This window comes from Esox lucius, chromosome 21 (genome assembly GCF_011004845.1).
Source record: "Esox lucius isolate fEsoLuc1 chromosome 21, fEsoLuc1.pri, whole genome shotgun sequence".
NCBI classification, from domain to species: domain Eukaryota; kingdom Metazoa; phylum Chordata; class Actinopteri; order Esociformes; family Esocidae; genus Esox; species Esox lucius.
In genome coordinates, this window is record NC_047589.1 from 10,263,893 (window position 1) to 10,279,959 (window position 16,067).

At 40.4% G+C, this 16,067-nt stretch overlaps 1 protein-coding gene across 4 annotated transcripts in view; it reads right to left on the minus strand.

The window, feature by feature from the left end:
* The window catches only part of ptprn2 (protein tyrosine phosphatase receptor type N2), a 176,417-nt gene continuing 160,350 nt past the window's right edge, over positions 1-16,067 (minus strand). For all 4 annotated transcript variants that reach the window (XM_010902790.5, XM_010902791.5, XM_020041996.3 and 1 more), the window contains 7 exons: positions 14,643-14,720; positions 10,716-10,835; positions 10,126-10,292; positions 7,738-7,791; positions 6,492-6,556; positions 4,521-4,594; positions 1-1,255 (listed from right to left, as the gene is read on the minus strand). In XM_010902790.5, the coding sequence (XP_010901092.1) occupies positions 1,184-1,255; positions 4,521-4,594; positions 6,492-6,556; positions 7,738-7,791; positions 10,126-10,292; positions 10,716-10,835; positions 14,643-14,720 (630 nt within the window). In that variant the 3' untranslated portion in view covers positions 1-1,183. The remainder of the gene's footprint in view (positions 1,256-4,520; positions 4,595-6,491; positions 6,557-7,737; positions 7,792-10,125; positions 10,293-10,715; positions 10,836-14,642; positions 14,721-16,067) is intronic.

Consider the following 16,067-nt stretch of genomic DNA (forward strand, 5'->3'; position numbering starts at 1 on the left):
ACTGTTTATTAATAATCTGATAGAATTTAGATTTCAACACAAAATATAATAAGCTTTTCATTAAAGAGCTCAGTAAACATTTTAACAGCACTACAGAGATCCCTATGTTATATATATGGACTTTAGTTACTTGCACATGAGTCACAATATTCTGTAAAATTTAAAGAACTAAACAGATATATTAACAATGGCAATATAAATGAGTTTAATCATGTCATATTGTTAATATCTGTATATTGCTCAATATATTTGTATGCACTGTATTTCCCCAAATATTCTTGATATTACGTTCATATACAAAACAGAGTACTTAAACCGTACAGCCGCCTGTAACAAGCCCTGCACAAGAGAAAACTAAGGTCACCATTCAATCTGCACTGCGCTATAGCAGGACTGAATTGGAAAAGCCATTTCAGATTAAGCTCGGTTTCTCCTGATGTCGGAAATGCTGTCTTTAAATTTCTAATGGCGCCGTAACGCTGGACTCCTATGATAAGGATGAATCCGTCCCGAAACCTCTCACACCCTGTCCAAACATCCAGTGGCCTAGCGGGGTCCACCTGTCTAAGCTGTTGCATCCAGTGCACATGATCTGCTGCAGCGCCAGTTCAAGTCCGGCCTACCGCTCTTTTAAAAAATAACTCCCCTCTTTTACCACTTTCCTGTCTAATAAAGCACGAAATGCCTACCCAATAGTAATCACATAAAATAACTGGATGGTGAAAGTAATAAGGTACTTATACCAACCCGAATTACTTTCGGATCTGCTGTAAATGGTCCCAAAGTTGGATAGTAAACACTGCTTCTACGTCATTCTCTAAAACATCTCTACAAACAGGACAAAAGATATTCGAGGCCTTGAATACAATATCATATTTGTCACATCAATAACCAAGTTACCTGATTTTTAACACAGTAGATAATTTAGAACACAGAGAGAGAACGAGAGTGGGGAAGGGAGAATGCAGTACGATAACGACTGCAAACGGAACACATCAAAGTCCAGGGCCCGGCTCAACATTCAGAACTGTACCAAAAGACATACTGCCACAAGGAGAGCAGGATCGTAGTGCGTCCCAAATGGCACAACTTTCGCTCATCATTTGGAACACAAACAAGATGCCAATACAGGGTGGGCGGGGCGGGGGGGACGTGCGTCCGGACGGCGAGGCGGTGTCGAGCGTCACTGCGGAAGGGCTTTCAGGATGGCGTTCACTTCCTCCGCCACGGCTGTGAGCGCAAACTCGAACTGCTCCTGGAGGTGGGCAGACAGACCCAGGGAGACAAAATGAGAAAGACAGATAGGAGCAGAGAGACAGATGAAAATAGAGCGAGAGACAGCGAGACAGAGAAAGACAGATGAAGAGAGAGAGACAGAGGGAGGACAGGTAGAGAGGGATGGGCAGTGTCTGCTTTAAAACACATGTCCAACGTGTGAGTGTAGAAGCAGAGACTGTCCTTCAGCCGTGTCAAAGAGACACAGGCTTACCTTAATATCTGTTAAGACTGCAAAGACAATGGAGGTCTTGGGGCAATTCTCTAAGGTTCCTTTTTGACTGCATGACTGAAGTCGGTTTAGAAATAAGTGCCAGGGATGTGTTGAAATAAGCCTAAATAAGCCCTGTAAGTCAGTCCCCCTCTCTATTGTGTGTGCATGCGTGTGTATTATACGTGTGTGTGTTATATGTGTGTGTGTGTGTGCGTGCAAGTGTGTGACTCATTGCACTCCCCAAGGTGCACAAAAGGACTGATCGATATTCACCCGGAAGACCCACGGTTTCACATTTCACTCCCCGACTCTCAGTCAGGCTGCAGGCGCTAAAATAAATGTACCGAGGAGAGGTAGGCGTTTTGCAAGAATCTGGCTTTAGATGTGTCAACACAAAAGCTGCCACATTTTTGCCCTATAATAAAATCAATACTGAGGATTTTTTTTATTTTTAAGTAATGTCAGTATTTTTTGTTAAGGTCTTTCCTATTATTCCTAGCTCTTAATACAGGGTATTTTATAGCTATAGTACAGGGGTGGGCAATATTTTTCACTGGGGGGCCACACTGAAAATGCCAGAGAGCATTGTGGGCCATATAATATTTTAACCAACATGCCTAAAAAACACACAACATAGCTAACTCTGTTAACTTGCATATTATATTTATGCATATTTATTTTCCATGCAACACGGTTTTCATAATTTAACTTAATTTACTTTAACAATGTTATTTTTTTAATAATTTTTTCTGTTAACAACTGTTATTATGGCAGGCAAGGCCTAAGAAAATCCCTTTTTAGGTTTATTACTCAACAGAAATGTTACAACACATATTTGCCTTAAAACTTAACTTTCAACTCAACAGAGTAAGCTACATTACATAAGGTATAGTGTATAACAGTTATATAGCCTAGGTATAATAGTTATTAGGGCAGACATAAGTCTCAAAAGCAAATGTTGGTATAATTGCCGTCATCTCACTTCATACAGTATATTTTTTGTACTACGTGCTTTTAACGACAGCGATTCTAGCAGCCCAGACCCAAGAAATCAACTTTTAGGGCTACTCACTCAATATGAACAGGAGAGCCCCGTATGGGTTTTGACAAGTGAGGTGAAGCCAGGAGTCATTTTTGTTGAAGCAGTGTGCGGTACTGCTGCAAGATGTTCATGAGTGAGGCTGCATCTGCGCTTGGACTTGTAGAATTGTACCATCAGTTGACAGTTTTTGTATTTCGTTGCGTGCTTGCTCTGGAAGTGCCTCTGCAAATTGTACTCTTTAAAAACGGTGACGTTAACATATTAAGCAAGTTGCTTTACCTGCGACATCTGCAAATCAATATTTTCCTGTCAATTGTTTTTTAAATACCCTGCTTTCGTTATCAACTTTTCTTAGGCTCATTTCCAGAGATCGCTAGCCATCAATTACGTACAAACTATAACTTCCACACGTGGATTGTGGTGCTGGTCCCTACGTATCATAGCAACGCAAAAACCTTGTTTCAACTTAAAGTTATTTTAAACAGACAGTATGATACTGCTGTACTTATTGCTGGGAGTGCCACGGGACTTTTAATTTGAAAATAAATAAATATGCAACAGTAAATAAAGTAACGTAATCTGCGGACCTCGTCAGGTATTTTTTTATTTTGTATTATTTAAAATTATTTTGGATGTATCGCGGGCCGGATAGAATGCCTCAACGGGCCGGATCAGGTCTGCTATAGTATATAGTATTTGTATTCCATTAATAACCATCATTAATGCTTGGAACACAGATAAAGCTGTCTAGACAGGTGTCATGATGGCCTACTAAGATGGTTCACTTTTTCACCACTGGAGGGAGCCAAACCTCTGTGTAAATACATTTACAGGAGCCTTGATCTTGGACATAGAGTATAGCATATGGGTTTGAAAAATACAAGGTTTACTACGTATATTTTTTCTTCAACTTTCTAACAATTATATATTATACCAGAAGAGGTAAAGCTTTAAAATATGTACATATTTTAGAAAAAAGCTTGCCCCAAAACTACAATCCACAATAATATTAAAAGCTGTCCTCAAAACTAACATATATTCCCTTTATAAACTAGCAAGGCACAGTAGCATCAATAATATTGCTAGTTCTATGCTGTAATTAAATTTTCCTTTAGATGTTTCAAAATGAAATGCTTTAAACATTTATGTTTGCCAAAATGAAAACTTTCCTAACAAGCTCCAATCAGAGACCAGAGTCACTGCTAAATTGGATTCAGAGAAAGCTGAATATTTTCTTTTTCGAATTACCATAAATAAAACATTCAGAAGGTCTCCAGTCTTTCAGTAAACAACTTCCACAAACGTGACACAGCCTAATTGTGCCCTGAATTTGCCTTAATTGATATTTTCAGAGCTAGATGTGACCATATTAAACGCCACAAAAAGCTTTCACTGCCCATGATTATAATTCATTCACTATTCATAGATGAGAGAGCATGGTCTGTTTAAATACACAAATTGTCCAGGGAGCCCACTTGCTTCTAATGAGATGTTTCCAAACTTGCTCACTGCTAGGTAAATGATTTAGATTCTTTTGGTTAAGAACAGGGAAATGGGAGCTAGGAGGCTCCATTAAATTCTAGAGACTAAGAGGAATTACATGGAAGTATCAAAAAGAAAGTCAAACACTTACTGTTTCTTACATTCTCCTGGAGACCTTGAGCTTTGAGTGCTGGTTTCCTAGACAAACAAGCCTAGTCCTGGACTATATAGGTCCTTTGATTGAGATTGTTTTATCAATGGACATAAATCTTTGTATTTAAAAATAAAAATATGTAATTAACAATTTCTCCCACTGATAAATAAAAGTCTTGATCATTTTAAGCAACTAAAAAAAACTCCTGTTGGACTCGAGGTTCATCCCGATTATTTTATCGTCATTATGCGTATTACTGGTGAACTCGATGCACCTTTGTGTGACTGCCTCCCCCCCCAACACACACACACACCACCCCTCCTTCCTCTCCCACTCGGACCGAGGAACCATACCTTTGTCTGGACCATGCCGGGTCTTTGGTCTCTCAAGTGCTCCAGGGTAGCAGCAATATCAATCTCTTTAGCACCTGCAACAGACCGCAAATTGGACTGAGATCAAAGCCGCCGAGTAATCCAGCTCACATCTGTCAATCTCCTTTCTATCGGCTCCTATTGGAACCGCGCAGCGATTGAAAATTATTACATTCATCCCTTGAAAGAGTTGGCCAGGAGCCACCGACTGTTTTTCGCTAGAATAATGTATGCATGGGAATATTTCAGGGGCAGGGAATATTGTACAATGAATGATGCAATCAAAGGAACTGTGCACCGCTTCAATAGGAACCATGAATTGTGGCAGCACTGCACTACGCCCAACTGTGATACAAGTTTCCACAAGTCCACATTTTGATATCTAAGAGAATTGAAAAGTAGATTAGATGTGCGGAAAGTCAAGCTAATTTGCTGCACTTCGTAGGATGTCAAAAAGGTGATGCAGTTCACCTTGATTGTAGAATTCTGTTGTGTCATTTTAAAATGTGGCTAGCTATTTGAGCTACAGTCCAGTATTCCCAAATTGCTGTGAAAAAAACGTAATGATCCGAACTAGCAATTAACTCTGATCTGAAATCTCCTTTCACCTGTATCTTGTAACTATTGTTGTAGTCTAATAGAATGGTGAGTGGTGAGGACTCATTGGAGATTCACTCCCAATAAAGAAATGGAGGGGGAGAAAGCCCCAGGCCCCTTAGAGAGGTTTTGAAAAGGGGGAGAGAGGGGAGGAAGGGGAGGGGCTAGTTAAGTCTGCTGGACTACCAGCTCAAAGTGCTCCAGTACTTTCATGTTTTAGATTCTCAAATTTTAAGAGGGGAAAAACTCCAACAAGAAAAGGCTTTGAGTAAAACCTGCATTCTTGTGTACAATCCACTCTAGAGTGGAGAAGAAGACGAAGGAGAGGAAGAGGAAGGTGAAGGAGGGATTTTATGTCTGGGCCTCTGGGCTATTCATTCCGTTTGGGAACACAAGGCCTCACACTTCTCAAACCCAGATGAGCCTCCTATCAGACAAAGAGTGGTAGGCCACTCGTACTCTGAGCTGTTCGTTGCTCAACATGACAAAAACTTGTTGGTCTGGCCTAAGCCCCGGTCCCCAACCATACAGACTCACGCAGCCTAAACCCAATATCTTGCCCTAGCCCAAAACGTTAGCCCTAGCCTGGGGATCTGTGTGACAGCCTGAGAAAGACCTCCATCCAACAGAACGGGGAGCCAAGGGATGGAGAAGGGGGAGGCAGGGCCAGACGTATGGATGACCTGTTCTGATAAGGGTGGAGGTCAAAGGGCAAAGAGGCCCGGATGGTCTATTGAATCCTCTGCTGGAGTTATCCCTGATTATGCAAGACTGACCCTGACATTCAGAAGAATCACATTCAAAAGACAATTGTGTGCATTTCAATTACTATACCAATATTAGCATCTTGTGAGAAACCAAATCAAAATGGAACATACAAAGTGTGATTAAAAAAATGAACTTGCCCTTTTCAGCTGAATTAATTTGACATTGATGACAGATGGAGAAAAGAAACACTAGTGAAAATACAAAGAAATGCATTTGCACAAAAAGTAAGTTTTTGTCTCAAGTGCAATCGACTATTGTTTATTTGTGTTTATAATAATTAATTTCAGTTATTATTACCCATGCAAAGCGGCATCCATGCAATATTTCTCACTCCCATCCCCTCTTTCCCTTTATGTTTCTCTCTCCCTCAACCCATCTCTGCTCTCTTTCTCTCTCCTCCCTCTCCCTTTCTCCCTTGATCTCCTTCTCTCCTGGTTTCTGGAGATCCCGCTCAGAGTTTTCAGTCACCCTCTGATAAATCCCAAGGCGGGCGGGAAAAAAAAAAGAAAAAGGCTTTTGGCCGTTGCTATGGCAACGGCTCCACACAAGCAAAAAGAGTGTGACGGCGAGAGGCCCGTCGACTCCTACCTTTAGCCATCCTATTGAGGACCATGTCAATCAGAATGTACGTCCCGCTTCTGCCAGCCCCGTCACTGCAAAGAAACCAGAGAGGAGGAGACAATGATTAGAGAGGCAGAAAAAAAGGATTGAGTGGCTTTCGTAAAATACCATATTTAGCGATTGGCTCCAACACGAAAATAAATGAATCTAGTTACAATGGAAGTCTGTGCAATTTTTTTTTATAATGAAAGCATTGACTGTATTTAAAAAGTAAGTGTTGTTACATGTTACACAGGGTATACGTTTACATAGCAAATGTAGCGTACATTTCAGATATTTCTAGCTTTTAAATTGAAGACCAAAGTATATTAATAAAAGCAAAAAAAATTTGACTAAATGTAGTAATTTGCTATCAATTTGTTCATCAGTATGTAAATCACTCTGGATAATAGTGTCCGCTAAATTATTAGAATGTCAACCGGACAAATTTATTTTTAACAATTTGTAGCATTGTTTAGAATTTTTAAGAAGAAATTCTACAAAATGTGTGTATTTGTAAATTTATGTGTGGTACAAATATTATAGACAGGACTGTTTTGGATCCATCTTTATATTGTAAAAAAGCTTTTAAAAGCTGCAGCGTGTGTGTGTGTGTGTGTGTGGAGCAGACCGACACCTCAGGAGCAGAGGAAAGGTGGAGAGGCCAGAGGCCATTAGCAGAGCAGCTTTGGAAAGCCTGCTTTTCCATTCCACCAGAGATAGCTGCATGAAAAGCCTGTCATTGTGCCCGCCAGGCATTCAATCTGTCTGCATGTTAAATGCAAACAAGGCGTGCACCATCTCTCTAATAAAGGCAAAGCCAATAAAGACAGAGAGAGAGACAGAGAGAGAGTGGCGAGAGAAGCGCCACTGTTTCATTAATCCACTGCATCTCCTCCAGAGACTCAGGCAGCGACCAGACTGACCGACAGACCCTCTTCATGCATGAATGAACACTACTCACTACTGAAAGGAACAGAGGCAGATACCTTTCCTAAGAAATAACAAGCAGAGCTTCACTAACAAAATAAAGAAAATACATATCTTTGTTGGACATGACTTTCATGAGGACAAATTTGTATGGCCAGTGAATATGATCATAAAAATACAGAGATCTTTATTTGTGGTCACTGCAAGCGTGCCTAGCCGTTCAACCTTTCTCGTTCTGAAAGGCATTTGACAGCCACCCAGACTGTACATTCTTACTAGGTTATAATTATTGAAGTATACTTGCCTGCAATGGACAATTATGGGACAAGACCGACCCCGGTAGCACTTGTTAACCTTTCTGTAATGAAACAGAAAAGAGTCTGCCATAAATGTCACACTTCAACATTATGGGAAAACCAATATATAGCATTTCAACCTTTGGCAATTTGGACAAAACATCTGCAAAATTTTTGTTTGAGTAATCTATAACCTTTGACAAAGCTTTCTGCTATTTGTACGGAATATACATATTTTTTTAAACAAAAGTAATGTTGTTCTTCAACCTTGGCCAATCAAAATATTTTACCAGGGGAAAAGGAGGCTGTGTCAGACAATAAGAACGTAGCGTCGTTTTAAAAACAACTTATTGTGACATGTATTTACTGACGTGATCGATGTGGTGGTGAGATGTGTTGATCCATGACGCGCAATTATCAATGGTACACACCAGAGACGCACAGTAGGATACAACAAGCCGTCCACACCCAGCTGTTGCCATGGAAACTACCGACTACGCTGGTCATGTTCCCGCTGCCCCCCCCCCCCACACACAAAATGCTTAGGAGGAATTCAGAGCAGACAAAATGCTGGTTTTTGTTTGCTAACTCTAAAGTTAAACATAATAAAACATAATAAAATTTTCCCAGACAGGAATATTTGCAGATATACATGAAATAATTGGTAACATACCAGCGTGGCAGGTGAAATTAGATAGATATATGTAGATAGATAGATAGATAGATAGATAGATAGATAGATAGATAGATAGATACAAGTTTTAATGTATATATCCAAATGAAGAAATAAACCATACGAAAAGGCTGGCGATGGAAAAACATTTTAAAAAGTAATGCATTTCAAGGGAAAGTCATTAGACAAACAAGACGTCCTGAGTAGTTTGAGAGGGGGCGGAGAAGGTGGGAGTTATGCAAACCAAAGCAGAGGAAAAGCAAAAAGGAGTCAGGGGAGAGGAGAGGAAGAGACTGTGTGCACAGGCCTGGCTGAAGAGACACAGTTTCCAATGATCACTTTTGTGACTATGCAACTGGGCTCATATTACTAGCTGCAACATCACAAAAATGACACTGGCAACCGCTAATTTTAGAGTTGGCCAAAACCGCTACATGAGTGGTGCATTGTGGGGACGTGAATGTCTTGGGTGGTGTTTGAACCCTGGTCTCCTGCTGGGGAAAACAATGTTGTAACTGTTAGACGAAGAGCAAATTGCCTCTTGGGCCAAAGGGTGACACGGATTTTGCAGCAAGAGGCCCCCTAACGTACGGAGAGACCTGAAAATCATATGACCTCGCCTGTGACTGCAATTAACCTCTAACATGGCGGGCTCACTCTAACCTGCAGAGCTTCTCCTGTTAGATGGACTCGCAACATAGCAGCAAGAGAGCAAGGCCCGCCACAAGCTGAGTTCTGTGTTTCTTATGAAACCTAAAGCAGACTATGTGACCAGGTCAGCTAAACTGAGATTGATTCTGGATGTGAACCAGAGAGTTCAGCCGAAAAATTCTATACTTTTCAGCAGTCAAAATGAACTTTCTAGGTTTTTATGAAATACTAGTAAATGTGCCTATATCCACAGTGGAAGCTCTCAGCATTAGCTGATTTCAGCGGTTTGATATGAATTAATTACTTTGTTGGATATAATTTTGGCACTTCTCCATTTATAACATAGTCACGTAACAACAAATCCCATTTTTACTAGTCTAAATTTTGAGAAGCTGAATAAAATGTCATCCATCTACACATCTGAAGGCTCATATTCTCATTTAGAGTGGGATTTCCCATCCCTTTCAGGGCGTTTCCCTGGGGGCCTATTGCGCCTCTTCTGCCAGCACACATCAGATGAAGAACAGGGAGGAGAGGTTAGGCTGTCATTGGCTTTTCCTTCCATTCGCCCAGGTTTTTTAGCTTGACATTTCCTGTTTAATTGGCTTTTTGAATTACGTTTCTTTCAAGCCATGCCATGTCCACGGTTAATTTGCTTCCTTGCATGAGCAGGGTAGACAGGTCAAAGAAGTGGTGCAGAAACAGCTCTTACTGAAGGAACCAAACCAACCCATTCTCTAAAGGAGTTACAGGGATCCGAGCGGCCCGAGAGAACCAGATAAGTGAAAGGAGGACAGCAACAAAGGAAGTGTTATCATATCACAATATGATAGAACAGAGCAAAAAAAGAAAAAGATAAAATCCCCAAATCCCCAGGTTTCCCAGAAATCATGATTGGAAGATTCACAGAATCAGGAAGAAATCAAAACAGGTAACCCGGAATCCTTCAACCAAGATTACTGAAAACCTGGACTTCGGGGAATGTTACAGGAATATTGCATCCCTAGATTCAGACAGGATAAAGAATGAGCTGCCTGTTGGTCACAGAGGTTAGACGGCGACACTGGCCTACCTGCGAAAGTCCAGCAGGGTCCTGGCAGAGTCGGGGACGCTACGGTCCATCCAAGACAGGAAGTGAAACTGTGTGACAGTGCGCGTCTCATTGGTCTGCAGGTTCTTCAGATAGAAGCTCCTGACCAGGAAGTCCTCAGACCAGATGTGTTCTGACACCAGGTTCACCTGCATAGACCAGTGAAGGGAGTGAGGACCATAGAAATCCAACGCCTAGAACATGTTGACAAGCTGGACTAGTTACCTCAAGGGTACACCAGGCCATTATGGCAGCCTTTACTAATAGGAAGGTCCATTCATTGATTCTACTTCTGGCAAAATGCCTAATACTGAAATGAGCTTGAGATCAAGTGAGAAGGCAGTGCTGGAGCGAGGTGTATGACAGTATTCGTAAGTTTGAACTGCATTAGATTTACCAAATACAGTACACTAAGTTTCTCTGAGTGATAGACCAAATAAAACCAAGTAAAAAAGGCGATACGTAGAGACAATACATTTACAAAATACCCAAACCGATTCAAGATCAAAATGAATAACACTGTACATTATGTAAATAAAAAACACAATCCTAAACAACCATCATCGATATACCTCATAAACATGGTAAACATTTGAGCCCTCATCCGGCCAGTATTGCTGACACTGTTTGACTCCGTTTTCAGCCAGGGGCGTTAGCATGACGATGACCACACAGCCACTCTCCCACACCATCTGAAGACACAGGGCAATATCACAGGGCTCAAATATAGTAAACCGACCAAGTCAGAGCACTCATTCATTATGAGTTAATACACAATGATTTCATTGAGTATAAGTTAATAGTTCATAGGTTAATACAGTAAGAGTTTATTAAAAAAAAATATATAATATCAGTTATTAGAGTATGAGTTAACACAGTATGATTTAATTGAGTGTGACTGAATGCAATATGAGTTAACTGAGTATTTGTTGTAGACTAAAAAAAATTATGCTCAACCGAGATTTCCACTGAGGTTGATTTTTTTGTCCAGGACTATGCTTAATCTGTGTCCGCAAAACACACCTTTGAGTTAGTTCAATGTTAGTTTCACAATATGCGTTAATGTACTTTGTGTTAATACAATATTAGTTCATGCAAGGTGAGTTAATGTGGTCAGAATGAACGCAATGCCACAGGAAGGGACCACAGAATTTCGACAGCACAGGGAGAAATGTATAATAATGCGCAGCGATTAATTCATGTTTCTACAGTTTTCTCTTCCTTGCTACAAAAACAAAATCTATGTAAGTCACCCAGCAAGACAGATGCCAGGTATATGATGTAAAGGATTGTATGAGTGAACGTAATTGGTCTGCACAGCCACCGAAGTGTGATCAGTTGAGCTGTGCTACTGCAGATCAGATCAGAGGAAGTCACACAGCGCCTAGCCGTGCGCCCTCCGCTCTCCCCGCCATCTGAGCTAGCTCAACTGATCTGCTTCATTTCATCTTATTGTTTTATCACAATCTAATGTGTCCTTGGAAGATAGAAAGGCCCAGTGCAGCCATTAGGGAAATGAAGAAGAAACACTGGTTTTATGAGCGCAATAAAAATACAATGGTTCTGTCTATAAACTAATGACATAACTTCGTAATTCAGCCCGATGGTGTCATTAGGCACTCCCAAAATGTTGGGTTCAAAAGAAAATTTAGTAAATATTGAACGGAACACACAATGGCTTATTCTGACCCAGCCTAGGTTATTAAGCTGGGATGTATGGGGCCAGATCAGGTTGTGGTTTAGCACCGCTGTGTTATTACAACATCGACATTGAGCCCTGTTGGTGGAAATACCAAAGAAAGTGTAAAATTTCATTTCCTGTAATATTCGGCTAGTTTACTGAAATCAATAAACTTTATATTTATTAAATTTGAAGTAATTTAACTACAGATATAAGCTCTGCTTAAGACGCTATGTGCACAACCAGTCCAGTTGGGAACTCTTTAAAATCTCATGTTGAAGGCAAAAGACAAGGTAAAGACAAGGTAAGATAAGGTACAGCCAGAAAAACAGATATCTGTCTGGTTTGCAGCCCCTCATGCGGCCTTGTCTCAGGGTAGTTAGTAAGTGGTTCTGTCTATGACTGGCAAAATAGGTGCAGTTATTCATGGCCTGGTTGGGCCTGTCCAGGGGTATCTTTGGATGAAGCAACAGTGTCCTATGACAGTGTCCATATGTATGCTGCGAAAGTCTATTTACCAGGAGGCTAGGATCAGTCTATATACCAGAGGGCTAGGGTCCCTTAAACGTCCGTTATCTTTCTCCATCTCTCTCACTCCCTCCCTCACAGACTACCTATTTCCAGGATGATCTAAGCCAGAGGACCATGCCTCAGGCCTATTTGACCTGGCGACTCCTAGCTGTCCATGTCAAATCGGGTCATTTTGCAGATTCTCCATGACAATTCCTGTTTTCACTGTTCACAGCCTAAGTGGTTGTGTTGTGTTTTTTTTTTTCTCAACTTCTTACCACTGGCTGATGAATAGCCAAGTGACATTTACATTTTCTCAGGAGGATCTGACTTTTTGCAACCTCTATAACCACTGGGATTATTTTGAGAGCTCGGTTATGAAAGCCAATGACATTTACTGCTGAGGAGTATGTATTTTTTGACCTGCTGGTCATCTGAACATTTGAATATCTTGATGAACAGTTTGGCTTTAAAAGGCTATGTACTCTTATACCTGTCATCCTGCACAGCCAAAAGAGGATTGGCCACTCCTAAAGCCTGTTTCCTCTCTAGGTTTCTTTCCAGGGAGTTACTGTATTTGAAGATCTTATTGCTTGCTCTTTAGGGTTTTTGGTTAGGTATATAATTGCTGACATAAGAAGAGGCTTCTAAAAAAACATTGATTTGAAGGTGACTGGCTTTTTTTCAGAGGAGGCAGAGAGATAGAGAGAATGCGGTGGGAGGGAAATAGCCAGGGCAGGAAGAGCAGAAGGAGAGGAGAAAAAAGGGAAAGAGAGAGCAGGGAGATACAAACACATGGACAGAAAGAGGAGGAGGTGGGAGCTGAGGTGAATATGGGAGACAGAGGGATGGAGGGAGGGGGGGAAGGTGGTGGCATGGAGGTACTGGGGTATGGAGGGAGGGATATAGGAATGGAGAGAGAGGGAGGATTAGAGAGAGCCTTTCAGAGGTTTGCAGGAGCCCAGTACGGATTAGACAGACCAAAGCGTAAGACTCCTCGCCTCGTGCACCTCGCCTCCTATTTGCATATTTTTTCTGTTAGTTTATTTGGAGAGAGACGTTATTTATATGCGTTTAAGGCCAAAATAAAGGTATTCAAAGTCCAAAGACTCATTGTTTATTGCGATGCCAATCTGGATACTGTATACTGTAGCTGTAATTTTCTATTATTTGCATCTGGTGATAAGCTAGAGGTAGAGTGAACAAATATAATGTTGCTATAATGTTTATAATGTAATTTCTTTTTATACTTAACATTTTGGATCAAGCAAACAATGGTTGACTTTTTCAAATTAGGCACTTCTACTCTTTAATTGACATTAAAGAGTAGAGAAAGCACATTAACAAAAGCCATTTAAAAATGATGTATCCAGCCAAGGTGCACTTTTCAACAGAGGAAGGCATAATGGCTTGGTAAAAGTGTAAATGGTGTGTTACCATCAACCATAGACAAGTAGGTATGCAAAAATACACACAATTAGCGTCAGAAAGCTACAATTAGCGAGCATCACTTTTAAAATGACATCTGCCTTTTCAGTAATGAAAACTGTTCATTCTGTGAGGTTTGCAGGGATACAACTCCCTAATGACGTCTACGGACCAACTGAGTGTACGTTCAGCTCAGCTTTAGAGTAAAGTGGCCAGCTGGTCTGTAGCTGCATCTCCAGTGGCTCTGGTCAAAAGCAGTGCCATCGGGGGCCATTTTGCATCGCAGCCTGTGAGTGTCAAGGATCTGTGACAACATTACAGACACTGCGATGCCACAGCTGATACATTAACTACACCGTATGGAAGCAATGGCCCTTTTAATGACTGGGGTGCTTTCACATTAAGACATAATATCTCCATTTGGCAACCCGGCATAAATCTGACAAAGCATTGGCTGCCAGAACGGCTAAGGATACCTTCAGGTCAAAATGGCAAGCTGGCAAATCTCTCTTGAAGTCGTATACACAGAGGTCGAGTTGAACGCCAATTATTTCCTATGTATCACAATGCCGCTTGTGATATCGGGTGGTGGGCATTGGAATACGTTTGCGGGGAAACACAACAATCATCCAGTAGAGCAACACAGTGTTTCATTAGTAGTAACAAGGCAGTGGTTTTGTGTCATGGAAGAGTCACAATCTGTGTAAGAAACTGAAAAACTGATAATCCGGGAGCGTGACCCTACAATCTGAATTAAGAGGAAACCATTATTTAACAAGGAAGCGATTATTTACCTCCCTAAATAATGTACTCACATTTGCGTTGCTTGCACTATTATGAGAAGATACCGATGGTTAGTTGGTTATTGGATGTGCTTTACCTGCCAGAAGTCAGCCGTGGTTGAGGGCAGAGGGCCTTGTGAGGAGATGTACATGGGGTTCCGTGGGTCATGGTCCATCTGGGAAACAGGAGATGAAGAATTGCTCTATGTTAGGGAGTAGGGAAAAACTGACTATTGTACGAGAAGACACAAACATTTTGCCTTGTAGCATGCTAAATGACAGCCTATTTCCTATAATGACCAGAGCTGTGCTTTTAAGGGAATTCTGTAATTCTTCAGTTCAGAAGGAGCCTGTGTGAAGAGTAAATGACAATAGCTCTCCCTATATAGCAATGTTGATATAGTAATGCTAATATAGTAATGTTGATATAGTAATGGTGATATTGTAATGTTGATATCAAAATGCTGATATAGTAATGTTAATATATTTATTATTATATAATAATGCTGACATAGTAATGAGGAAATAATAATGATTATATAGTAACGCTGATATAGTAATGATTATATAGTAATTCTGACATAGTAATGATGATATTGTAATGATTATGTAGCAATGCTGAAATTGTAATGCTGATATAATACTGATTATATGGAACCAGATGTGGGTGTCTCTGAAGGTTTGGCCAAGGTGTGTGTATGTGTGTATGTGTTTGAAATGTTGGCATGCAGAACCCAGAGTAACAGTAGGAGAAGGAAAGGACTGAAGAAATTACATAAGGTCCTGAAACACTGTTTAAGAGATGTTTTATATTAAAGATTACCAGATCTACTTCAAAATTTGCCTGTCAACATCTTGGCCTGAATATCTATTCTTATTAGTCTGAGAAAGGCACCATATGAAGATACTGTGCATAAAGAACGAATACTGTTTACAAAATATCTTATATTGTGAGACAAATGCACATCAACATCATTATGTCTATTGTTGACAGTGGAAGGAAAATAAAGAAGACAAGTTCTTTGGAACCCTTTGGAATGTCAGCCATTTTGTTTCACTCACACAAAGCCATTGTTTCATTACAAAAGAGGTAGAAGTCGTTATATTGTATAAGGAAGATGGAGGCTAGTTATTTTGTTGACACAACCAGTCAAACACATTCCAAGCACCACACATGTTTAATAATTATGTGCAACAGAAATTGTATAATTAATATACACATTTGTTTCCAATAAAACATAGGCAACCTGGAGCTGACAAGAGCTACCAGCTAGCCCTCATTGGCCATTTGTAATTTTTGAACTCAATTTTATATTGTGCAAAAACATTTTGGATGACTATTGTTTTTGGCATTGATATTAGGGTGTATTTGGCATATATTTTTTCCACAGTTCTGTTTTGGTTGAAGATAATCACAGGCTTCATTGCTTCGATACAATACAACGGGGTCATACAAAAGTCTGGCATTACCCTTTCTGATAAGTATCACTTAGATAAAAATAAAAAAGAAGAAGACAGGGATG